The sequence below is a fragment of the Uranotaenia lowii genome, chromosome 1 (assembly GCF_029784155.1).
Source record: "Uranotaenia lowii strain MFRU-FL chromosome 1, ASM2978415v1, whole genome shotgun sequence".
Taxonomy (NCBI): domain Eukaryota; kingdom Metazoa; phylum Arthropoda; class Insecta; order Diptera; family Culicidae; genus Uranotaenia; species Uranotaenia lowii.
The window spans coordinates 201,011,930-201,038,678 of NC_073691.1; the positions used below are offsets into that span (position 1 = coordinate 201,011,930).

Sequence of the window (26,749 nt, forward strand, 5' to 3'; positions counted from 1 at the left end):
TGAAAAACTTTTCTAACGGAGCGGAAATTTTGACGTCCTAACAAGGCAGCGCCTACTTGAACTCCTGGCATTTGTGAGAGAGTATTTTCTCTGCATAAAATTAGGCACAGTTGTTTTTTTTTTTCATTTTATGTTTTTTTTTAATATTCAAATTTAGATCGTGATTTTTCATTCAATTTTAAATAAAACACGCTTGTAGAAAAATAAAAACCTAGTTATTAGCATTAAAATTCAGAAATCTGTAACGAAAAATTTGGATTTCAAAATATTTGTCCCAAACTGCGGAACTCATCGAAGTGTAGTTCGTAATATTCAGCAAACCAAGAATCGACCTCAAAAGGCCAAAATTTAACAGCATCAAAAACGTAGCGGATTCTTTGGTGAGAGAAGTCAAAAATGACATAGTTTTTTGAAGGAACTTTTCTGAGTTCTTTGGTTTGTTGCCGTTTATGTCATTGTGATTAATGTCATTTTAATCCATTTGTTTGTTTATAATATTTTTTTATCATTGTGTTCATTTACTATTTAAAAAATTAACAATTGTAAAATCTATATTTCAAATTTATGACTTCCAATCCAATAATCCAATTGATGACTGAACAATGAAAGCATACAATCGGATGAAAAAAAAAACACAGAGTTAATCATTGTTATACACACGCTGTGCTTGATAGTGTGTTAACTTTTCAAGTGTAAGTTAAATATTGGCTTTACCATCATCCGGAATTCACTGGAAGCAATACTGCACCTCGTTACCTCTCTGAGCTAATGAGGTTTTATTTAAGTAAGGTTAGATTGATACGAGATCTTAATCAATCCGGCCTAAAATTGACTCTCCCACCTTCGAGGTGTCCGATAGAGTGTTCATCCCGGGAATTCTTGTTCGGGAGTCGATAAATTTCGGGAATTTCCGAATTCCAGGAAACGATTAAAAATAAAAAAAAAATGTATAGTTTGAACGAAAATATTTTTTTTCTCAAATATCATTCTAAAATATAGTTTAAAACGTTTTGTGTTCAAAGTTCGGAGTGAAAATTTGTTAGGTTTTGTTTTTAAAAATTAAATAGTGAACCCTTTTGAAAACTATAAATCTATCTCGACAGAAAGGATCATAAGAACGCCCCAAACTGTGTACTCACCGATGTTAACGATCTTGATGCCCTCGTTCTCCAGGAACTTGAGCGCGACGGAAACATTCTCCAGCTTCTGGCTGCGGAAGGTGGGCCGCTTGTTGTGCTTGTTCATGCGCTTCTGGGACAGCACCTCGATCAGGGCGATCAGCTTCAGCCCGTCGGACAGATCCGTCTCCAGGTTGGCGATGTTCCGGTCGATGATCTTCAGGTGCTCGTTGGCCCACCGGGTGAAGGTGTTCTGCTGTATCCGCTTCCACTGGGCGTCCTCGGCCAGATCCCGTTCGGCTTCCATTTCCGCTTCCTCGTCCTCCGGATCCTCGTACTCGCGGGGATGCTGCTGGGCCGTTAGCTCCTGGTAGTACTGGTGATGAGCGCCCTGCCGGCGGAAAAGGAGGATTTATCAGTGAGGGATATCAATATAAATTCCTGCGACGTGCTATTGGAAGCGTAAGCTATAGCTGTTGGGTTAATCACACATACAGTTTACAAAAAATGCTTTCAACAAAACACCGTTTAAATTAAAAGCTAGCTGATTCTAGTTAAAGCAGTTTTTAAAAAATCATTACAAATCGAAAATTTCAACTGTTAGTCTGAGAAACTTTTAAATAAAGAGTGTTGCACACTCTTTGTTCCATGAAAGTTGTCGAATGTATACATATAAATTGATGAAATTTTCAGTAAAACTAAATATGTGTTAAATTTAGTGACAATGTGTCAGGTGGTTTTTGAGGTAACATCCAATGAAGACGGGCATCGAACTTAATTTCTAGGTTAAATAACTCTTTTCCCAGAAGGGTCCTTTTTCATCCTTCAGCGAAAACTGCCCCCTCCTCCATGTAAACAAATAAACGATCTGCGAAACAGCATATTTAAAAATAATTAAAATTTTAATTGCTTTTTCGATTAAGTATGTCACGGTCGTTTCTTTTGCAGGAAACATCAATCGAAGTAACCTTCGGTTTGATTTGTTGTTGTAGAGTAGGAATTCATTTCGGTCAAATTGAGTAAGTGATCCGCTGAAAGTTTTAGTTTTTCTGTTGTTGCGGATATAGTTGAAGCAAAACACCGATTCTCAATAGCAGATGCTTCAAACTGCAATATATATATATCAAATTCATTTCAAAGGGTTGATAATAACATAAATGATGTGCCGACTTACAATTTAAGTGTATGCTAGCGATATTTCCACACAATTCCAATATTTCTCCGCGGTTATGCTATCACATCCGATTTACTGTGGAATCATAAGTATGTTGGTAAGTGAACCTAGTATTCTATCTGACTATGCATAAGCGAATTATCTGTGCCCTTACCGTGTGAGGATTAACTATTTCTTTATAGTTTCCTTTTAATCGTACGGATTAACTGTGGCACTAAAGGGTAAACAATAACTGTTTCGTGATGCGGCTGTAGAAATTAAGTTTAAGCTATTTAGTTTTAAATATATAGTGGTTTTGCAAGTAAGTATACCTAGAACCTCTAATCCATCTAAGCGACTCAAGCGAACACGTTTTACAATGCTTTATCGTCCATTTGACGTATCTCTGTTGTGTTATTCTATTCTTATACATAGTGGTCGAACGATGAAGTCGCCGAAACTCACTCATCCGAAATCGGCACAGTGGGTTCGTCAACATCCTCCTCCCCGTGTAGTCTCGGGGACTTCCGGTCGTCCGTCGGGAGTGCTGCACGTACATCAAGAAGGGCTAGGCTGGTGGCTGGGCGGCGGATGATTCCATTGCTTGTTTGAACGAGCGCCTGTCGAACTTGACCGTCAGTTCCGGGGTAGACCTCCAAAAGGCGCCCACGTTCCCAACCATTACGATGATTTTTGTTTACCAAAATAACCAAGTCTCCTGCTTCCAGTGGTTTCACCGAGTCAAACCATTTAGTTCTGCGTGCAATCGTGGGTAAATATTCCTTTATCCATCGGCTCCAGAAAATATCAGTCAACGTTTGCGCCAGGCGCCAACTGTCACGCAACATACGCACGTCGGAGTGAATTGTGCTAGGAGGCTGCACTATACCCTTTTCCCCGTATAGAAGAAAGTGGTTTGGCGTAAGGGCTTCGGCATCGGCATGATCAAGTGGGACATACGTTAATGGGCGCGAGTTGACGATCGATTCTGCCTCAAGAGCGACCGTTTCCAGGACTTCGTCACTAGGATGTTGTTTATGATTTCCGATCGCTTCCATCGCCTCCTTTATTGACCGCACCATTCGTTCCCAGGAACCGCCCATATGAGGAGATAGAGGCGGATTGAAATACCATTGGGTATTAGTATTTGTAAATGTAACTGCACATTCTTTACTGATATTTTGAATTGTCTCTCGCAGGATGTTGCTGGCGCCCCGAAAATTGGTACCATTATCGGAGTAGAAAAAAGATGGTGAGCCACGACGCGCAATGAACCGACGAATTGCTAATATGCAGGAACTTGTGGAGAGGTTACAGACAATTTCAACGTGTACTGCTCGAATGGTGAGGCAGGTAAAAAGGCAAACCCAACGCTTCACTAGGCTGCGACCCTGCTTGGCCAAAAGTGGCCCAAAATAATCAACTCCAGTATGGGTGAAAGGCTTGATGGAGTCAAACGAGCTGCTGGTAAGGGAGCCATCCTTGGCGGCCGTGGTCGGGCTTTGCGAATACGACAAAGCATACAGTTTTTTGCTACTCGACGAACAGCCACACGCAAGTTGGGGATTCTAAACTTTTGGTGAATCTCATTGCAAACTGTCTCGTTATTTCGATGAAGGAATAATTGGTGATAGTTGAAGATAAGCAGATTGGTTAAATGATGATTTTTCGGTAATATGATAGGATACTTCGTTTCAACTGCTGTGCTAGGTGCGGCTCCTATTCTGCTATCCATCCTTATCACTCCGGCTTGGTCCATGAAGGGTGAAAAAATGTAGAGCGCACTAGATTTCGGAATTTGTTCGGAGTTGGTTCCGTTCAGGTGGCCTTGCAGTATAAGATATTCCTCAGGATAAGCGTCGAGTTGGGTTTGTTTCCATAAGAACGTCTCTGCTTCTAACAATTCGACAGCACTAAATACACCGTAAATGGAAGCTTTTTTGAACCTTTTTGCCGCTCGTAAGACACTTGCTGTAACCCGTAGAAGTCTGGTCCACTGTGTGAAGCGTGTAACGTTGATAAGGGCAAACGGTGCTTCATCATGATGGAGAAAGGCGGATCGGAGCTCGTCTTCTGGTAGGGGATAATTTTTTCGATGTGATGGCCAAGACTCTTCGGATTGATTGAGAAACTCGGGTCCGGAAAACCATCGATGAGTCGGACTAAAACTGGGTCCATTTCCCCACTTGGTGGCGTCATCGGCCACATTCTGTTTGGAAGGTACGTAGTGCCATTCTGAAATCGATGTTTTCGCCAGGATTTCTCCTACTCGAAAGGTTACAAATTGATGGTAGCGTCGGCTGTCTGATCGTAACCATGCAAGAACTGTGTTTGAATCGGACCATAGATATTTGCGTGAAATCGGGAGTTCTAAAGTTTCAGACAATGTTTCAATCATGCGAGCACCCATCAAAGCTGCTTGCAGCTCCGATCGGGGCATGGATATCGGCTTTAAGGGAGCTACTTTGGTTTTGGCTGAAACTAAGACACAATGAGGATGTCCGTTAGAAATAATACGCAAGTAAGCTACAGAGGCGAAAGCAGACTCGCTAGCGTCGACAAAAACATGCAATTGCAGATCGTTGAGATCAACACTGGGGATTCCAGGAAAAAAGTAGCGAGGGACACTGACTTCGTTGAGTTTTGCCAAAAGTTCCGTCCATCGGTGCCATTTTTCTCGCAGCTCTTCAGGCATAGTGTCATCCCAATCTGACCCATACTTCCAAAGTTCCTGCATTATAATTTTGCCGTGGACTACAAAGTGGGCGATCAGTCCCAGAGGGTCAAACAGGCTCATAACTGTGCGTAGTACTTCTCTTTTAGTCGGCGTGTGCTCGGGTTTTAAAATCTGCTCGATAGCTGGCTGCATAGAAGTGCTAAAGGTGAAAAAATCTTGTTGAGGTTTCCACATCATTCCCAATACTCGTTCTGCCTTTTCGGGTTCTTCCACTCCGGGTTCTAAGTTCAAATGCTTGATGCTGTGAGGGTATGGGACACCAATTTTTTCGAGTACTTCTGGGGCATTTGATAGAAAGTTGCGGATTTCAAAACCCCCTAGAGCATGCACATGGCGGACTTCATTAATCTGTCGCACGGCTTCATCAATTGTATCCACACTGGCGAGATAGTCGTCGACGTAGTGTCGGTTTACAATAGCATCAGCAGCTCGTGGATATTGTGCAGCAAATTCCTCGGCGTTTTTGTTTTTTATGTATTGTGCAATGCAGGGAGAACAGGAAGCGCCGAACGTAGCGACGTCCATCACATAAGTTTGTGGTGTTTCTTCATTTTGATCGCGGAAAAGGAACCGTTGAGCCTGCTTATCTTCGGCTCTTATGTTCACCTGGTGAAACATCTCCTTTATGTCCCCGCAGATGGCAACAGTTCTTTGGCGGAAACGCAGGAGTACAACCGGAAGTGACGTCACCATATCAGGGCCTTTCATCAACATGTCGTTGAGCGACACTCCATTTGTTTTGGCAGCAGCATCCCAAATCAATCGCACCTTTTCCGGTTTCTTGGGATTCCGCACAATCCCCAGTGGTAGGTACCATATTTTATCTGGATTAGTTTCATTCAACTCTTTATTGGTAATTTTGTGAGCATAACCATTTTTCAAGTAGTTGGCGATTTGCGCTCGGACAACTTCGTACAGCTCAGGATCTTTAAGCAAGCGTTTATTTAAGCTTGCTTCGCGACGAGCTGCTGTGGGATAGGTATCTGGGAAACAACGATGTTTGAATTTCCACAGGAGCCCGGTTTCAAAACGATTGCCTACACGCCGCGTTGTTTGTTGGAGAATTTCTAAAGCTCCTTTTTCTAACGTTGATTCAGGGTCTTTCACCACGAGAGTTTCTTCCAATTTAAGAAAACGGCCAAGTAAATCGTGTAGCTGCTGGTTTCCAAATTGCTGCTCCAAGTGTACATGTATGTTAACTTCGTCGTTCGGTGTCTGCATCTGCTTACCATACACACACCATCCTAGACGCGTCTTGGCTGCTATCGGTTCATCGTGTCGACCCTCTCGAATGGTTACGGGCGTTAAAAGACTCACGTGCTCGATTCCAACGATAAGCATAGGCCTAACGTCCATGTAACTGCTTAATGGAAGACCTTTAAGATGAGGATAATCTTCCTGCATTTCATTGTAATTGAATGATTGTTCGGGTAGCTTTAATTGTTTCACTGTTCGAACATTTTTCATCATGAATTTTGTTGCAGAGTTCTGGCCAGAGATTTGCACGGAAATTCTCCTGGATTCTTTTTCTTCACGTGAAACGTCGCTGGTCCAGGTCAGCCATAGGGGATCAACGGGTCCTGTTATACCTAGTTTCGTTGCGATAGAGGCGTCCATCAACGTCGATGAGGAACCGTCGTCAAGAAACGCGAAAGTCTTCACACTTTTTCCATTATGGTGTAAGTTCACTGGTAGATATCGAAACAGTACGAATGACGACCCGTAGTGATGGTTTTGGTAGGAACACTCTCCCTGCGGTCTTGATGGCTCTTCCGTTTTTCGTGCGTTCTTAGCGATAACTCCGGAGTGTAACAAGGCATGGTGTCGATTCCTACAGCCTTCAACGCCACACACTCTTCTAGAGCGGCAGGGTCCTTTCTTATGCGGTACCAAGCAAGTTTGACACATTCCCCTCCGCTTTACCGCCGCCCACCGCCCATCCAGGTCCAGAGTCTGGAATTGCCCACAATAAATAACTTCGTGGCTGGGATCATTACAGTAAGAACAACGCTTTGAGGGAGTGGGATCGCCTTCCGAATCTTCGTCGACCGTTGAGTTTTCTAGATGGACGTTGAGTTTTTGTTTGTCGCGCCCGGTTTTCGACGTCTTCTCCGTAGTAAACGGCATACCGTAGGGCATAACAACGTCAGAGGCCGTTTCGATCTGTTCCGACATAAAGTCACTAAAAGTCGCCAGGTTGACTTGAGAAAACTGTCGCTTATAACGGGCCCATTCCATTTTTGTTGGTGGTGGTAGTTTTTCCACGAGCTCGAACAGTAACATCGGATTCCATATATGTTCCACCAAATTTGCGACGCTCATTTCGTCTACGGCGTTTTTAACGGCGAGCCCGTATGTAATGAGTGACCTTAGATTTTCCTGTTTTGGCGGGGGCGTACGACGTAGCTTTTGTAACATAGAAAAAAGTAAAATTTCCGGACGTCCATAAAGCATCTGAAGTGTGTCCATGATGTACGGAACCGAGTCTGGGAACTGTAATTTACTTTTCACTGCTTCTAGTGCCTCACCTTGCAAGCATCGCTGCAATCTGGCTAGGTTTTCGGCATGAGTGAAACCACACGATTCTGTGCTGTTTCTGAATGTTCCAAAAAATAGAGGCCAATCATAGGGATTGCCTGTGAAAGTTGGAAGTTCTCGATTCATTATTTGACGTGCGGCGAGTTGGGAATTGGTGACACCTTGATGCTGTATTATCTGTTCCGTTGGTCCCATTTCAGGTCGTTGAAAATCGGTCGTCGAATTCACATTCTGAGGGACTGCACCTTCGGGGTGGTTAAGAAAGGGTTGAACATTCCGTCGAGTTAAACTCACAGGTCCATGATTAGCAATTGGAACCGAGGGCTTGGATTGGTAAGATCCTGTTGTGACTGTCGGTATAGGAACGGAATTGCCAGGTTGTGTAATCCAAGTAACTCGTGCAGTGTTGTTAATGGGGACATAAGACGGATAAGGGGAATGCGCTACTCGAGAATCCCTGTAGGTGTGTTCTCCGGAAAGGTGGAACTGCGAATTGACGATTGAAGAGGAGGAAGCAACTGGGTATGTGTGAATACCTTGTTCCTCGGGTATAGCGGACAGAGGTCTTCGATCACCCACGGGAAGCATAGGATCTCCTATTCCGGAAATTCCTGACAGACTGTCAAAGGATACTGGAAGGCCGCTAATATCTGTGTATTGAACGCCTTTGCTTGCGGAAAACGGTAGATGTCCTGTCAATTCAGTAAGGCTAATCGATGTCGGTTCGCCGAGATGCGTTGCACTAGAGCTCACTTGTGCCTGTTGAAATGTCTCGGGTAAACTCACTCTCGGTACCAAACGAGATCTGCTAGTCTCAGTAGTATGCAAGGTTCCTATTCTTAGATCCGACAAACTACCACACAGACTAGGAAGAACTACGGCGGGAATGGGAGGATGAGTGGTGCTGGGATACGGTGTGGAGGCCGACTTCGGTACCAGCGGTATGGCAGGTGGACTCCCCATGTTGACGATAGCGTTCTCCTTCGCCAATAGCGTCGAAGCTGATTTTGCATGTGGTCTCGGCTTATTGGTAGTAGGTGGCGGTGGAAACTCCCATGCTTTTACGCGTTCCGCTGTTTCTTTCACAGGTTCCTGGGTCAACCATCCCTCTACAATTCGCCTACTTCTGCCACCACTGGAATTACTCCTGTCACTTCTGTCGCTTGGAGATCCCTCTCGTCGAACGTCGTATTTTTGCTTTACATAATCCTGCTTTATTGCTACTCTTTTCCTACGGAAGGCTCTCCTTTCTGCTTCCTCTTCATCTAAAGCCTGTAGCTCTATTTGCTGTTGTTCTTCCAACATCTGCAAATTTTCATCCACGCGTGACGATCGTCTACTGGTCCGTGAACGAGCTTTGGATGGATCTTTAGCCTTATCTTTAGCACAACATGTATTACACTTCCAGGATTTATCCTTAACTGACGCATTTACGCCAGCACAATCGAAGTGGGCCCATGCTGAGCAATCATCGCAACCAACAAGGTTATCAGCACTATCCGTACGAGTGCACATGAAGCAATTGTGTGCTCCAGTAGCTTCAGCTCCGGTGACGGTGACCTCTGTTGGTTGGTCCATCTCCGAACGAGCATCACCTTGGGTATTGGCCATGGTAGTTAAATTTTTGAAGTTTGTTGCGGATATAGTTGAAGCAAAACACCGATTCTCAATAGCAGATGCTTCAAACTGCAATATATATATATCAAATTCATTTCAAAGGGTTGATAATAACATAAATGATGTGCCGACTTACAATTTAAGTGTATGCTAGCGATATTTCCACACAATTCCAATATTTCTCCGCGGTTATGCTATCACATCCGATTTACTGTGGAATCATAAGTATGTTGGTAAGTGAACCTAGTATTCTATCTGACTATGCATAAGCGAATTATCTGTGCCCTTACCGTGTGAGGATTAACTATTTCTTTATAGTTTCCTTTTAATCGTACGGATTAACTGTGGCACTAAAGGGTAAACAATAACTGTTTCGTGATGCGGCTGTAGAAATTAAGTTTAAGCTATTTAGTTTTAAATATATAGTGGTTTTGCAAGTAAGTATACCTAGAACCTCTAATCCATCTAAGCGACTCAAGCGAACACGTTTTACAATGCTTTATCGTCCATTTGACGTATCTCTGTTGTGTTATTCTATTCTTATACATAGTGGTCGAACGATGAAGTCGCCGAAACTCACTCATCCGAAATCGGCACAGTGGGTTCGTCAACATCTGTGTCAAAATAAAGTTTTTTTTTATGAAAATTGCTCCAAAAGTTCTACGAAAAAGTTGGATTACGTTTTGTGAACTACCGCTAGACGTTACTTTGCCGGAGATTTAAATCGACAGCGAATTTGTGGAGTCACTTCCCCAAATCAGGATGAAGATGAATTCATTTTCGGCGAGGATATTAGAAGTGCATTTTGTGCAACAGGAATTCGGAGTTTTCACGTCATAGAATAGAATCAGCTACTGTTAAAATCCTCTCTAAATAAAACAAATTATAATAACAATCTTATTAAATCACATCTGTATGTCCAGTTGTTCACCCATCACCATGTGACTCAGGACCTCATTCGATTAGGTCATCGTTGTTTTATCATTTTACTCCTTAACTAAAGTATTTAAAACCACAGACACTCACACATAACCTCAAACCTATTCAGGCTAGAGGCGCATTCATTCGGATGAACCATCATCAGCGCATCGCGCTGTCATCAAATGGTCAGTCACAAAAGGGGGTGACGTCAGGTTCCAGTTTTGGTATTTTGAATTCGCGATTCACCGTGACTTAGTCCGGGTGCCTGATCTAATCGGAGACTATAAGTTGTTTTAACTTGTTTTTTTTGCAAACCTGCTAAGCTCGGAAGGCGAGCCTCATCGTTCTGGCATCGGTTTTTGTCACCGGAAGGTTCGTATAATATTTTCCGCAAACGTGAGCTTAATTTAATTTTTGCATCTTAATATTTAAAGGCATACAGGTTAGGAAGCACAGAAAATGCACAAAATATTGAAATGTCAATCATGCCTGCAGAAGAGTCTGTACTTGAAGATAAATGACACTCCAGTCAGCTTTGCTGACGAAAACACGTTGAAATAAAGGTAGATGACGCATCCCTCGACAGGGTAGAGAACCGTCTTCGTCCTGCCTTAGTAATAAAAAATATTCAAAGCTGATGGGAGGATTAGAGACTAGTAAATACTAGTCGAGGTATGCTGACCAAATGTAAATTTTATTTTATTTAAAATTGGTTGATGAACGGCTTTTCAGTCAATTTTCAAAAATCAAAACGATTGTTATTTATTACTATCCAGACGTTTCGGCTATTTGTTGTAGCCTTCTTCAGTGGAAAACTGTAATTTTATTGTGAATTTAGTAACATTGTCATTTTGTTAGTGTTGTTTTGCAAATTTCTACTCACTAATTGTCAGGTTCGTTTCTTGTCTAGTTTCTATTGTAGCTAAAGACCAATGGTTGAATTTTTTGTGTGAAAACTGTAGAAATATGTTAGTTAACAAAATCGAATCTCTCCTATTTTTGAACTCACTGCTGCATCAGTAAGACCGCAACGCTTCACCATTTGACAGAGACTACGCGGCAGCGCTTTACTGATGGCGGATTTTATGTTGTGTATTGGTGTTATTGGTTTTATTTATGTCACTAACATTTGTTTTTATTTTGGATTTGGTGTTTTGAGTGTTCGTGAGACTTTGTAGAATATTAGAGTATGTAGAGCTAAGATTGTTTACATCTGTCCTAAAGTTTAGTGTATTGGTGTTGGTGTAGATGTGGCACATTTCTAATATCGGGAGAGAACTGGACCATCGGCTTCTATCGATGATTTTGGCGTTGTCTAAGTCTATTGTGTGTGATTCGTCGATGATGTGAGCAATGAGAGCAGTGCAATTGTCTCGCATGCTCTGCATCTCTGCATCGGTGCGGGTAATGCCTCTGTCGGATAGCTGCTCGTACTTTTTAACGTTAGACTTGTGTCCAACGAGCCGTGTTTTTAAGCTGTTTCGGCTCATTCCTATATATTGTTTGGAGCAGCTATGACACGGGATGGAGTAAACGATGTTCGGCGTTTCGGATGGGGCAATTGGATCTTTGACTCTTGGCAGGATTATTCCAAGAGGCTTAGGAATACTGTTGGCGATTCTGATGTTGGCGTAATCATTTTTGATGAGTTTTGCGATGCTGTTCGACAGGTTTGGAATATAGGTGAGCGGAAAATGTTGGAGTTGAAGGCATTCGTCGTTGTGCTGGCTGGACGTGGTGATCGGTGATGTATGTTGTTCTGCTGTTGTTGAGTGATGATGGTTATTGTTTGCTGTCGGCTGGATGGATATTGCTGGTGATTCTACTGAAGTGACGGCTATTTGCGGTTGGATGAATGAGGTCGGAGTGGTTGGAGGTGGATGCTGGTTGAGTTGTTTAGTTTTCTGGACTATGGTTGATTCACGGTTTATCAGGCGATTGATGAGATGTTTGGGGTAGTTGTTGAGTCGGAGCATTTGTGAATGGTGGTGTGTTGTTTCGATGTTTGGTTTCTGGTGTCAAACATAATCACTCGTTTGATGAAATTTCGAGCGACGTTAAGTTTGACGTTGAGTGGATGGAAGGAGAAGTAGTTGAGCAGTCGGCCGGATGAAATTTCTTTACTGTACCACTCGGTGTTTAGGGTTCTATCTTCGTTCATAGAGACGACGGTATCGAGGAACGGGATGCAGTTGTTTTTGGACACTTCCATTGTGAATTGTAGTTTTGGATGGTATGAATTGAATGTGTGTAGAACGTAATCCAGTTGGTCTTTGGGGAGGGCTAGTAACAGATCATCTACGTATTTAATCAGCACAGGTATCTGGAAATTGATTTTTCTCGTACAATTTCTCAGAAGACCTTCCATCACTAAGTCGCATAGAATTGGTGAGGAAGGGCTACCCATAGCAGTTCCTTCTTTTTGCCGGTAGAACTTGTTACCGAAACAGAAATAGCAGCTCTCCAAGCAGAGCTCTGTTTCGGTAACAAGTTCTACCGGCAAAAAGAAGGAACTGCTATGGGTAGCCCTTCCTCACCAATTCTATGCGACTTAGTGATGGAAGGTCTTCTGAGAAATTGTTCGAAAAAAATCAATTTCCAGATACCTGTGCTGATTAAATACGTAGATGATCTGTTACTAGCCCTCCCCAAAGACCAACTGGATTACGTTCTACACACATTCAATTCATACCATCCAAAACTACAATTCACAATGGAAGTGTCCAAAAACAACTGCATCCCGTTCCTCGATACCGTCGTCTCTATGAACGAAGATAGAACCCTAAACACCGAGTGGTACAGTAAAGAAATTTCATCCGGCCGACTGCTCAACTACTTCTCCTTCCATCCACTCAACGTCAAACTTAACGTCGCTCGAAATTTCATCAAACGAGTGATTATGTTTGACACCAGAAACCAAACATCGAAACAACACACCACCATTCACAAATGCTCCGACTCAACAACTACCCCAAACATCTCATCAATCGCCTGATAAACCGTGAATCAACCATAGTCCAGAAAACTAAACAACTCAACCAGCATCCACCTCCAACCACTCCGACCTCATTCATCCAACCGCAAATAGCCGTCACTTCAGTAGAATCACCAGCAATATCCATCCAGCCGACAGCAAACAATAACCATCATCACTCAACAACAGCAGAACAACATACATCACCGATCACCACGTCCAGCCAGCACAACGACGAATGCCTTCAACTCCAACATTTTCCGCTCACCTATATTCCAAACCTGTCGAACAGCATCGCAAAACTCATCAAAAATGATTACGCCAACATCAGAATCGCCAACAGTATTCCTAAGCCTCTTGGAATAATCCTGCCAAGAGTCAAAGATCCGATTGCCCCATCCGAAACGCCGAACATCGTTTACTCCATCCCGTGTCATAGCTGCTCCAAACAATATATAGGAATGAGCCGAAACAGCTTAAAAACACGGCTCGTTGGACACAAGTCTAACGTTAAAAAGTACGAGCAGCTATCCGACAGAGGCATTACCCGCACCGATGCAGAGATGCAGAGCATGCGAGACAATTGCACTGCTCTCATTGCTCACATCATCGACGAATCACACACAATAGACTTAGACAACGCCAAAATCATCGATAGAAGCCGATGGTCCAGTTCTCTCCCGATATTAGAAATGTGCCACATCTACACCAACACCAATACACTAAACTTTAGGACAGATGTAAACAATCTTAGCTCTACATACTCTAATATTCTACAAAGTCTCACGAACACTCAAAACACCAAATCCAAAATAAAAACAAATGTTAGTGACATAAATAAAACCAATAACACCAATACACAACATAAAATCCGCCATCAGTAAAGCGCTGCCGCGTAGTCTCTGTCAAATGGTGAAGCGTTGCGGTCTTACTGATGCAGCAGTGAGTTCAAAAATAGGAGAGATTCGATTTTGTTAACTAACATATTTCTACAGTTTTCACACAAAAAATTCAACCATTGGTCTTTAGCTACAATAGAAACTAGACAAGAAACGAACCTGACAATTAGTGAGTAGAAATTTGCAAAACAACACTAACAAAATGACAATGTTACTAAATTCACAATAAAATTACAGTTTTCCACTGAAGAAGGCTACAACAAATAGCCGAAACGTCTGGATAGTAATAAATAACAATCGTTTTGATTTTTAAAAATTGACTGAAAAGCCGTTCATCAACCAATTTTTAAAAAAATTTAACTCAGTCGAATATCAAAAACAATTTTATTTTATGTTCATCGGAATCGAAACTTCGGAAACAACCAGTGGTTGGCAAGTTATAGTTTTGTTTTTACATTCTGGAATTTGAGGACTCAATTTGTTTAAGGTTGCTGTTTTGTACCGAAAAGTGCAAAAATTTGTTTGAAAATTTCCGCTAAAACTTTTCCGAAGACCCCAACTTTCCACAAGGCCAACTCATTAGTCGTTTGAGAGACAAGCTGTAGCTCTATAAGATATGTTGAAGTCCCTTCACGCACTTTTTTTTCTAACCGAGAAGAGAGGTAGAGACTCGATCGAGTGTCAATTTAAGTCCCGCCCATTCTGCCCAAATCTGAACAAATTGATGCTTTTCCACTACATATTTACGAACTAAGTTATTACTTTCTCGATTCGAAATGTTTTGCGCAAGGAGCCGTAAATGAATCATGAAAAATCACTCAGAACAAACATTTAAACGATAGCCAAGAACAATCTCAATTAAAACGACTTATGTTATCATTTCTATTACGATTTCATGTTAGTTGGGTCGTTTGTGCATATTGGTTATGCGTAACAGGTCATCTATTTTTCTTAAGCCTAGTCCGCACTCGGCAACTTGAACTGCGATTCAAGTTGCCGGGTGTGGACTAGGCTTCACGATGTGATGTGTCATACTTACTTACTTACTTACTTAATGATCCCGCGCCGATCCACCGGTGCATAGGGCCGTGGTAAAAGACCTCCACTGTTGACGATCCGGAGCCAGCGTCTTCACCTGGTCCCAGTCAAGATTCTCGTCGACAGTTCGGATTTCAGCGGCTAGGCTTCGCCGCCACGAGTTTCTGGGCCTGCCTCTTCTTCGATGACCTTCTGGATTCCAGTCAAGTGCCTCTCTGCAAATCTCGTTTTCATCTTTTCGCAGCGTGTGCCCAATCCATCTCCACTTACGTTCCCGAATCTCGATTTCTAGCGCCCTTTGATGACACCGGCGATGTAGTTCCTCATTCGAGATCCAGTTGCCAGGCCACCAAGCGCGGATGATGTTCCGCAGGCAGCGGTTTACAAATACTTGCAGTTTTCGCGTCGTTACCGCATATGTGCACCAAGTTTCGCACCCGTACAGCAATACGGATTTGACGTTTGAGTTGAAGATTCGGATTTTTGTTCGTAGAGAGATCTGGCGTGACCGCCAGATGTTTCGGAGACTCGCAAACGCAAATCGGGCCTTTCTGATCCGGGTTTCGATGTCTTTCCTGGTACCACCATCAGGCGTTATCTGGCTACCAAGATACTGGAAGCACTCCACTTTCTCAACTTGTTGCCCAGCTACCATGAAACTGGAGGGATTTCCTGTGTTGATCTCCATCGACTTGGTCTTTCCGACATTGACTTTGAGACCTGCTGCCTTGGAACTTTCGGTGAGGTCGTCGAGTTTGCTCTGCATGTCCGGTTGTGTTTGGGCGAGCAAAACAATATCGTCAGCCAGGTCAAGGTCGTTCAGTTGCTCCATTGTTAAAGGATTCCACGGCAATCCTCGGTTCGGTGCACAGTCGATCGATCCAGTCAGAATCTCATCCATTACGATGAGGAAAAGTAGCGGTGATAAGATACATCCTTGTCTCACTCCAGCAGTTACCGGGATTGGTTCGGACAAGACACCATCGTGCAAGACTTTGCACGAAAATGCCTCGTATTGTGCTTCGATGAGATGGACTAGTTTCTCTGGGACCCCTCGTCGCCTTAGAGCCGCCCAGATGTTTTCATGATTAAGTCGGTCGAATGCTTTTTCGAAATCAACGAACACCAGCAGAAGAGAGTCCTGGAGTTCGTTGATTTGTTCCAGTATGATTCGTAGCGTTGTGATGTGGTCCACACATGATCGTCCGGATCGGAATCCAGCTTGTTGCCGTCGGAGTGTAGCGTCGATTTTCTCCTGGATCCTGTTCAGGATCACTTTGCAGAGTACTTTGAGGGTTGTACAGATCAACGTTATGCCTCGCCAGTTACCGCACTCTGTCAGGTCTCCTTTCTTCGGGACCTTTACGAGGATACCCTGCATCCAGTCGGCCGGGAATGTTGCAGTATCCCAGATGTCAGCGAAAAGACGGTGCAACATTTGTGCTGACAGGGCAGGGTCGGCTTTCAGCATTTCAGCAGGGATGCAATCGATCCCAGGTGCTTTGTTGGATTTCATGTTTTTGATTGCCGCTTCTATTTCAGCCAGCGAAGGCGCTTCCGAGTTGACGCCATTTATGCGACTTACTGTTGGCGCTTCAAGCTGCGGGTTCTGTTGGCCATCGCTATTCGTGACTCGGAAGAGTTGTTCGAAGTGCTCAGTCCATCGTTTGAGCTGATCTGTTCGATCGGTCAATAACTGACCTGCTCGGTCTTTCAGCGGCATTCTTGCATTAGTCCTTGCACCACTGAGGCGGCGAGAAATGTCATAAAGTAATCGGATATCTCCATTGGCGGCGGCTCTTTCCCCCTCTTCGGCTAAGGAGTTTGTCCAGGCTCTCTTGTCTCGTCTACAAGCTCGTTTAACTGCCTTTTCTAGCTCCGCATATCGTAAGCGGGCGGCTGCTTTGGCTGACCCGGTACATGCCTGCTCAATTCCGACTTTCGCCTTTCTCCGATCATCGACCATCCTCCAAGTTTCATCCGACATCCATTCACTTCTTCTTCCACAAACTTTACCGAGAGTACCATGGCTCGTCGTGATAAAGGCATTCTTGATTCCACACCACTGTTCTTCGACTGTTCCGTCTGTCGGCAGCTCCGAGGCTCGGGATTCTAGCTGTTCAACGTATGCCATTTTCACCTCTGGATTCTCCAACCGGCGGACGTCGTATCGACACCCGACTTTCTCCTCGCGCCGTTGGACACGCGCAACTCTCAGTCGTATCTCGCCAAGGACGAGGTGATGATCAGATGCAATGTCTGCGCTTCGCTTGTTGCGGACATCAAGAAGGCTCCTTCTCCATTTTCGGCTGATGCAGATGTGGTCAATTTGATTTTCTGTTCGGCCATCTCGGGATACCCAAGTGACCTTATGTGCTGGTCGATGGGGGAAGAGCGATCCACCGATCACCATGTTGTTATTGCCACAAAATTCTACAAACAGCTCTCCGTTTTCGCTCATCTGTCCTAGGCCATGGCGCCCCATGATGCGCTCAAGGTCTTGATTGTCGGAGCCAATCTTTGCGTTGAAGTCGCCCAAATGGATTTGAATGTCACCCTTCGGAATTCTCTCTACCACGCTGTTCAGTTGACTGTAAAACTGCTCTTTCTCCTGCAAGTCGGCAACGTCAGTTGGCGCATAACACTGGACCATTGTAAGGTTTCTAACCCGTGTTCTAAATCTGGCTACGATTATTCTTTCGTTTATCGGTTCCCATCTAATGAGGGCCGCGTAGGCCTGCGGGCTTAACAGGAAACCAACTCCTCGTTCCCGAGTAGCATGTTCTCCTCGTATGCCAGAGTAAAGCAGGACTTGCCCGGATTGTGTCTTGTGTTCTCCAGTATTAGGCCAACGGACTTCGCTCAGTCCCAGAATTTCAAGCTTGAGGCGGCTAGCCTCTCTAGCAAGTTGTTCCAGTTTGCCTTGTTGGGCAAGGGTTAAAACATTCCAAGTTCCAATTCGTGTCCGTGTTTTCATGCTAAAAGTCGTCGCCAAAGTTCCGGATCGGTCATTTCTTTCGGATTCCGTAACAAGTTATGAATCGGGAGCAGTAGGTTGTTAGCCTAAAGTCCCTATCCCGCGATGGGGCTGCCATCTTGGACTTAGCTGGCGGGAGCCGCATTTCATAAATTCAGCCGCTTGCTGCAAGACAGACGCTGTTTGAGCCGCCCCTGACCTGGAGAACAGACGCTCGATTGTTGTTGCACGCCGCCTCTGACCTGGGGAACAGACGCGTGCGGCCACCTTCTCAGTCTGCATGCGACCAAAGCATCCACCGGGGTTGGGTACCCGATCTCCGCTTAGGTTACTCGCACCCCAGCCGGCACCGCGGGGAGGTAGAGATAGGAGTTGTGAATAAGAGGTGATATGACCACTATGGGGTCTCGTGTTGCACATTATCCACCGTTTACCAGCCATGGCCATGGCCATGGCCATGGCTGGTAAACGGTGGATAATGTGATGTGTCATAGCAAAAAAAAAAACTAGTTGTATTTTTCCGTAATATTTTTTTAAACGGTCAAGTTCAGCTCTGTCTCATGTATGATTTTTTATATGAGCTGCATATCTTCAATAATCCCAATAGTGAAGATTTAAAAATTATTTTCTATGATTATCAAATACGTAGGCCTTTTCATCCCAATAAAAAATAGAGATTTTTTAAAGACAAAATTGAATTAACTTGGTTCATTCTAATATTATCTAAACAAGACAAACATTGAGGAAACAATTGCAAATCCACGATTCCCAAAACCTCACAAACCCTCAAAAGCAAAAAAAAACTTTTAATCACAATATTTGAAGTTTCCGAAAATTTATAGTTTTATTATTGATTTGAACAAAATTCAGACTTGGGCTTAATTTTATCTTTCCGTACCGAGTCTTGAAGGAATATTCCTAGAAAAATAAAAATAAAACAACCCATAAAAAATTGGGGGAAAAGAAAAAAAAACTCAAAATTATCATTTGGATTTCATGGTGCACCGCAGTTCGAAAGCAGATTCGTGAACCAAGGCAAACTATTATGTATTCAAAATATGGTATGATTTTTTATAGAAGAATCTTCCTGCTGAGCAGTGAATAATATAAATTAAGAAATATGGATTGAATACGAAAATAAGTAAAATTTTTTAGCCCCAAATCCGAAAAAGATAATTAGGAACAAATCAGGTGTCCCATAAGAAGAAACTTTTCGAAAATAAGCTTAAAGTTTCTATATTTATATAACAAAAAAAATGTGAAAAATAACTTTTCGAATAAAAAAATTTACCAAAAACTCACTGCATTCAATATGATTGTACGTGATATTACCCAAGTAGCATTTAAAGTTTTATAACTGACTGTTAGATAAAGTTTTGGTTTTATAAGGGGCTTGAAGAGTCCAATAAAACTATCGGTGTTACTTGGGTAAGCTTCCCAATTTAAGAACATCAAAAGGATAATCGTACAGAAAATAAAAAGCTTTTTACTAAAATGTTGTTACATTTATATAAGCTTAAGCTGAAATGCCCAAGACAGATAGCTTTTCTTTGTTCTGATGATATCCTCTCCAGTGTTTTACAGTTAAAGAGTTTTCAACTAAAGTGAATTTGAACGTACCTAGAGAAAAAAGTTTCAACTTAAAAACATCGAGGAAATTTTTATAAATCATCTCTCAAATTATAAACAGTAGATCTATCTTAAGCTTACTGAAAATTATCTGTAAAATAGTGGAACACATTCATCAAAACCATTATCTATCGAAACAGCTTCTATATAATAAAAAATTAAGTTGAATTTTGTTAGAAAAACCATGAAAAACTGTATTTTCTCATGCTAAGAGTATTTAAAAAAGTTATTTACAGATTTTCTTACAAGAACCTGTAATTCAAATTTTCTAAAATTCTACAGTTTACAAACAAAATTCAATTTTGAAAACAATATATATTCACTGCCGTGTTAAAACAGCTATCATCACTCTTTTGTTATTATTATGCATAGGGAAGAATGAGGATACTTGATCCCTGGGGATACTTGATTCCTTTGCTATATCTCGAAACTGGAATGTCTTACAAAGATCAAATATTCTAGAAAAATGTGCCAAAATGAGCAAAATAACAATGCTTGTAGATTAAAAAATTTTAACAAAATTATTGTTTGAGTAATTAAACTTTGTTTAAAAAATTTCACAAAATGTAACTTGAAGATCTTTTTGCATCACTTTAAAATGTTCCTTACATGGGAAAGTAATGAAAAAAATATTTGTTCCAATGTATCAATCGTTCGAGCGTAAAATGAACTTCATAAAGCCATATTTTCAAAGCAATGGAAAACTCTCAACTTTTTTCAGAAAAAGTTTTCTAAAATGTTGATTATGGGTACAATTGATCCCTAGAGTTGGGTTACAATTGATCCCCCTTCCAAACGGCATATTCTTCTTCTGAATTGATCGTTATGATTGCTGATTACGAAATTACTAATATTTATCCGAAAACTAATATTTATCCAACAATTGTCTGAAGAAAAGAGCAAAAATAATTAATTTTCTCTTAATTATAAAAAAAAATAGCGCCTTTAAGTATGCAATGTAATTAGCGTTGAGACAAAGTTATAGAATTTTCTTCTTATGTCTGCTATAAATTGTGAAATGAGAACAAACATGACCAAAATAGTCAATTAACATTCTATCTTGGGGTTTTGTTTGATTTTTATACAAGGATGAGGGCTTCCTGAATAAAAGATCAAGTCTCCTTCAATAGGGGATCAAGTCTCCCCTAACTTCAGAAAAATCGCAATTTTTTTACTCCTACGTAAAAGCTTCTAATTCATCAACGGGTTCAAGTATCGTTCTAATTTTTGGAGCATAGAAACTTGAAGTTACAAGCTGTCAGAAAATGTCAAAGACGGCGAGTTACTAAATTTTTCCAAAAAGCTATGGTGAAAATAAGAAAAGGGGATCAAGTATCCCCACTCTCCCCTACAGAAAAAAATCCAAAATATGAGCGCTAATAATCATAGCAGCTTTGCCTACTAGCGACACGTCGCATACGTCGCGACGTCGAAAATAATAACGACGCACCGCAAGTTTCCACGGGACCTGGAGCAGGCGATTGATGCCCTAAGGAAAATATACAATAAATAACATAAACACTGTTCGAGTACTACATCGAAATCGCCTACTGGACTGAAAAAAGAAAAACAAACCTGCGAATGACAGAAATCTCGCTAGTAAAAAAGCGTCGCTAGTCCTACTGTCGCTATTCGGTTTGGTGCTATACACATAATATTATGTGTAAAGCACCAAACCGAATTGCGACAGTAGGACTAGCGACGCTTTTTTTTACTAGTCCTGTCATTCGCTGTTTTGTTATTCATTTTTCAGTCAAGTAGGAGATTTCGATGTAATACTCGAACATTGTTTACGTTATTTACTGTACATTAGGGTGTCCCAAAATTGCATTACTTCTGGGAATCTGGGGGCTCACCCTCCCAATGGTAGATTAGGATGTGCAGAACAAACTTTTATATGGGGCCGACTAAAAAAAATCATGTTTAGAGGTTCCGCAAGCGCGATCTTTGAAAAAAGTCCACTTTCAAAAGATTTGATTTTAAATAAATTCTAAGTCCAAAAGTTTTCATAAAATTTATATATTTTATATTTTTTTAATTTTGTTTGAGTTAAATACCACACGTAAAAAATGAAAAATGAACCAAATTTGTATCAAAATGTAAAACAAGCAAGCTATTTCCAAGAAAAAAAATTTTTTTGGTCCAAAAATTTCGAATTCAACTGACCAAAATGTGTACCAAGCGTAAAATATTTTTGATACCAATGCCATCAAAAGATGCGGATTTTTGTGCAATTAAACTTAGCTGAACAAAATATGTTGTTTGTATCGTCGTGTAAAGAGCTATTCACGGTTTAATCCTCAATAAAAATCAAAATTTAGGATATTTTTTATTCAATTTCTCAAATTTGTCTTAATAAATACCTGCTTTAAAATCAAAATACTTGCAAAAAAAGACTTTGATGATTTAGGGAATTCATCAGAAGGCCATATGCCAAATTTGAGCGGAATCGAACAACAGGAAGGGGTTGCACTGAATCTCAAGTGTGAAAGGGATTCTGAGACATAGTGTTCTAAAGAAGCATAAAAAACTGGTTTTTCATCATACATTTTTTTCCTTATCTATCGATTGCTTGATTATGTAGATTTTATTAAAATTTCAGTTAAGACTAACATTTCACCTGAAGACTGCAACTCGATTGGACTTAAAACAAAAAAGTTATGGCTGTTCAAAGATTGTGTTTTGGTTACAAATTGTCCTGTAAAACGTAATGAGTAAAATGTACTCATTGTGTGTTAAACGACAATTTGCCACAAAAATACAATCTTTGAACAGCCATAACTTTTTTGTTTTAAGTCCAATCGAGTTGCAGTCTTCAGGTGAAATGTTAGTCATAACTGAAATTTTAATAAAATCTACATAATCAAGCAATCGATAGATAAGGAAAAAAATGTATGATGAAAAACCAGTTTTTTATGCTTCTTTAGAACACTATGTCTCAGAATCCCTTTCACACTTGAGATTCAGTGCAACCCCTTCCTGTTGTTCGATTCCGCTCAAATTTGGCATATGGCCTTCTGATGAATTCCCTAAACCATCAAAGTCTTTTTTTGCAAGTATTTTGATTTTAAAGCAGGTATTTATTAAGACAAATTTGAGAAATTGAATAAAAAATATTCTAAATTTTGATTTTTATTGAGGATTAAACCGTGAAAAGCTCTTTACACGATGATACAAACAACATATTTTGTTCAGCTAAGTTTAATTGCACAAAAATCCGCATCTTTTGATGGCATTGGTATCAAAAATATTTTACGCTTGGTACACATTTTGGTCAGTTGAATTCGAAATTTTTGGATCAACAAAATTTTTTTTCTTGGAAATAGCTTGCTTGTTTTACATTTTGACACAAATTTGGTTCATTTTTCATTTTTTACGTGTGGTATTTAACTCAAACAAAATTAAAAAAATATAAAATATATAAATTTTATGAAAACTTTTGGACTTAGAATTTATTTAAAATCAAATCTTTTGAAAGTGGACTTTTTTCAAAGATCGCGCTTGCGGAACCTCTAAACATGATTTTTTTTAGTCGGCCCCATATAAAAGTTTGTTCTGCACATCCTAATCTACCATTGGGAGGGTGAGCCCCCAGATTCCCAGAAGTTATGCAATTTTGGGACACCCTACTGTACATTCTTCTTGGGTCATCAATCGCATACTCCAAGTCTCCTAGGAAACTCCCGATGCGTCGTTATTATTTTCAACGTCGCGACGTATACGACGTGTCGCTAGTAGGCAAAATTGCTATGATTATTAGTGCTCATATTTTGGATTTCTTCTGCATGCATAATACTGCATGCATGGATAATTTTGGATTTCTTCTGCATGCATAATACCATAAGTGAAAATCAGTTGGCGCTGCATGTCAAAAGTTTTGCTGCAAATCGCCAATACCAATTATGTTTTTCTGATTTTTCTTTCAGCTCTGAACTAATTATACAGAAACCAAAAATCGTGGGACTCATTTTCTGGAAATTACGGAAATGTTTTTTTTTTATTTTATTAAACCTTGGACTCTACTGGCCGAGCAATCTAACGGGTTTTACCTGTCGCTTCCGGAGGTTTTCGCTGGGGTAAGTTCGAATTTCGGACCGCGATAGGAAAAATGGTTTTCTATAAATGAACTCTTTGATTCATTGGCACAAGCAAAAAAAAAACACGTGTAATTTTTCCTCTGTCTGACGTACTAATGAAAATTTTATTCAAATCTGCCAATGCCTCCTATGATCTCGAATCGTTGTACGCAACATTTGTTTAAACTTTGAATTTTGTTGGATGGAAGTGAAATTAACTTCAATGTATCAAAGTTTTAGGAGAGTTGGTATGAAAAAAAAAACCTGTTGAAGTGTCTCAGTTTCACACCAGTGAAGATGTTTTGCTGGTTTTGATGAAAAAATCTTATTATTTTTTTATAAGCAGAACAGTTCAAATCGTTTCAAATATGTAAAAGAATTAATAAAAAAAATTGATCGCACAACCACTAAGAATTGACAATTTACACAATAAACAATTAACAATTTCTTCATATTCTACATTAACCGCCTTGTGAAATAACTAGTCTCTTTTCTAAGAGCGAGTTCAATGGTGTTGGAAAAAAGTGGATGAAATTTCGAAAATTTTACCATGCAAAAATGTTTTCAAGATCTTTGGGCGTTGTATTTTTTTACAGCACTGTTTCTATTTCAGCCGTATGTGATAGAAATTTTGCTAGTTTTGCATTACAGCATGCGAAACTACAACACATGTTGTAAAAAAAGCGTGAAGGCCACAGAACTTGAAAATGTTTTTGCATGGCAAAATTTTCAAATTGTGCAAACAGTGGCAAAATTTCTATCACTTTTTTCCAACACCAGTGAACTTGCTAACCTCTCTTCACTTATCTTCAGACGTAAAAAAATATTAAGGTAGCATAATTTTCGAGCAGTATTTTAGAAAGCAAGTCATGTGTCGGAAGCTCTGGCGGTATCCAATGGAAGTGCGATAGCATTCTTTTCAGCTTCTTCTTAAGATTTTACCATATCCGGATCGTTTTCAAAACTGATGGATGGCAGGCTTCTCCTAATGTGCACTGATCTTTCCTTTTCATTGTCCTAAGTGTGACAAAACATTGAATTAATTTCACAAACTTTGACAGGAGAAAAATGTTTTCGCTGTTAGCTAAACCAAGGCCTACTTCATCCCCAGAAACGCAAACGTATTGATATAAAAACTTTTTGGACCCCGCGCATTTTGAGATTCGAAAAAAAGTCCAAACCTGACACATCCTAATGCGCATTCTTCTTGAAGTGATCACAGATTGCACGAGTAGGTTCTCTCAGTGCAAAAGTGAATCGAAAACCGCCCGTAACGGACGCTATCAGTATCAGTAGAAAGTAAACAAATGATATCATACCTTTGCAGCAGATGCAGCAGCTGTTGTTGAATCCGGTGTTCTTCTTCGTTTAAAATCCGAAACGACTGTTATCACTTTCTTAAATACTTAAAACCCAATGGAATGTGCACTGTTGACTGTTTCAGTATTTTCCCAATTTCTTATTTTAGTTAACTTTTAAAAGATTAGTACAGATCACACAATTTCATAAACGGTTAGTTGAAAAAAGAAACTAGCAAAGTTGACAAAACATTTCAACAAAAGGCATCAATTTACTTCTAATTGGATTTTTTTTTGTTCAGTTTCTCCTCATCTTCCTCGTTAATTTTTCGCTGCTCTTTAATTTTCCCCTGCAGTCACACTTGGAAGAACCACGTTAAAGAATTGCTTCTGCTTGTTGCTGTACATTGCAAGCTTTTTCTTTTTTTTTTTTTTTTTAATTAGATTCTCCAAACTATCTACACCACACTCTGTGTGAAGAGGATTGGCACAGTGACTTTTTTCTGTCACAACAATTGCTCAGATTGTTGGTCAATTTTATTTTTTCTCTTTTTTTCGGATTCCTCCCCAAGCCACGGGTATCTGATATCTTCCACCATCGTCAATCGCTGATAAGAACCGCGCTGTTTGACCAGTTGTTTTTTTTAGTTATTTTTTGTTTCTTCAAAGCCGATGTCGTTTTTTCCTTCACTCTATGACTTAAATCAGACTTTCTGATTATTCTACCAATTGATTGATACGCTTTTTTTTTCGTGAAGAGCATCGCCGGTTGGGTTTGATTGGATTCCGTTGAGATTAAGTTATCCAATCGGGGGACCAGTCAAAGAATTTTGATTAAAAAAATGGGTTTTCTATTATTACTTTTGGTGCTTTTTTCAATGACTAATTCTAATGAAGTTTCAAGCAGTTTTAAATTTTTTTAGGATATTTATTTTAAAAATTAATATTATAGAAATCAGATCATAGTGGTAAAATGTCACCGATTTAATAAAATTTCTGCTATACTAAATTATTAAAGGTAAACATAGTTCTCTTTTATGACATTGTCTTGAGAACCAAAAAAGTGGCTCAAGTATGATTTTTTTTTCCATGCTACTTCGAATACCGACATCAACATAATTCTTTTAGCTTATCTCGGAAATCTTTCTTTTGCCATTAATTCTTCATTATAGATCAAATAAATTGTGAGCTTATTCCCATATTATAAGCCAAAATACCAAATCATATTTGTTACATGCGAAATATACCCGCAAAATTGTCTCATGTGTTGATTTTTAGAAAAAAATTAACACAACTGACGTAAAATAGCGCAAATCTAGGGCACTCTTGATTTTTGGTACGGATTTTTTTAAATAAAAATTCCTAATATTCACTACATTTGATCCGGCCCAGAAATATTTACCTCGTACATTTCCTGGAGTGTCAATTTAACACTTCTGACTAAATCCATGTTACTGACAATATTCCGCTACTAAACTTCAGTTTCAGAGAATCTAAAAATTGCAAATTTACATAAAGTTCGAAAAACCGCGTCCTTTGAGAATTCGTCAAAAATTCTGTGTTTTGTATTTTAGGAATCTAAAGACGTGAAAATGTGCCAAATTACGTTAATTTTCTGACCTTTTTTCATAACTTATCGGATGTGACAAAAACAACTTTGACGATTCATTAATTGAAAAGTACCAATATTGGCATATTTTACATGATGTTAGAAATTTCATAAAAATTATCCTTCTGATCACACTGACATGACACTTAGAACAAAAATTGAACC

The 26,749-nt window shown here is 40.3% G+C and overlaps 2 protein-coding genes across 2 annotated transcripts in view; both read right to left on the minus strand.

Annotated features, from left to right (window-relative positions):
• The window catches only part of LOC129738298 (muscle-specific protein 300 kDa-like), a 52,591-nt gene that overhangs the window by 1,892 nt on the left and 23,950 nt on the right, over positions 1–26,749 (minus strand). The window contains exon 3 of the mRNA XM_055729480.1: positions 1,140–1,509. Coding sequence (XP_055585455.1) covers positions 1,140–1,509 — 370 coding nt within the window. The remainder of the gene's footprint in view (positions 1–1,139; positions 1,510–26,749) is intronic.
• LOC129744126 (uncharacterized) lies at positions 2,286–3,671 on the minus strand. The gene is made up of 2 exons (XM_055736523.1): positions 2,604–3,671; positions 2,286–2,540 (listed from the first exon to the last, which is right to left on the minus strand). The coding sequence occupies exon 1, from the start codon at positions 3,372–3,374 to the stop codon at positions 2,733–2,735; it is 642 nt and encodes a 213-aa protein (XP_055592498.1). The 5' UTR covers positions 3,375–3,671; the 3' UTR covers positions 2,286–2,540; positions 2,604–2,732.

What these genes read in the sequence shown, in the direction of transcription:
- LOC129744126 (XM_055736523.1), bottom strand. Translation starts at nt 3,374, where the DNA reads ATGGGCGGTTCCTGGGAACGAATGGTGCGGTCAATAAAGGAGGCGATG.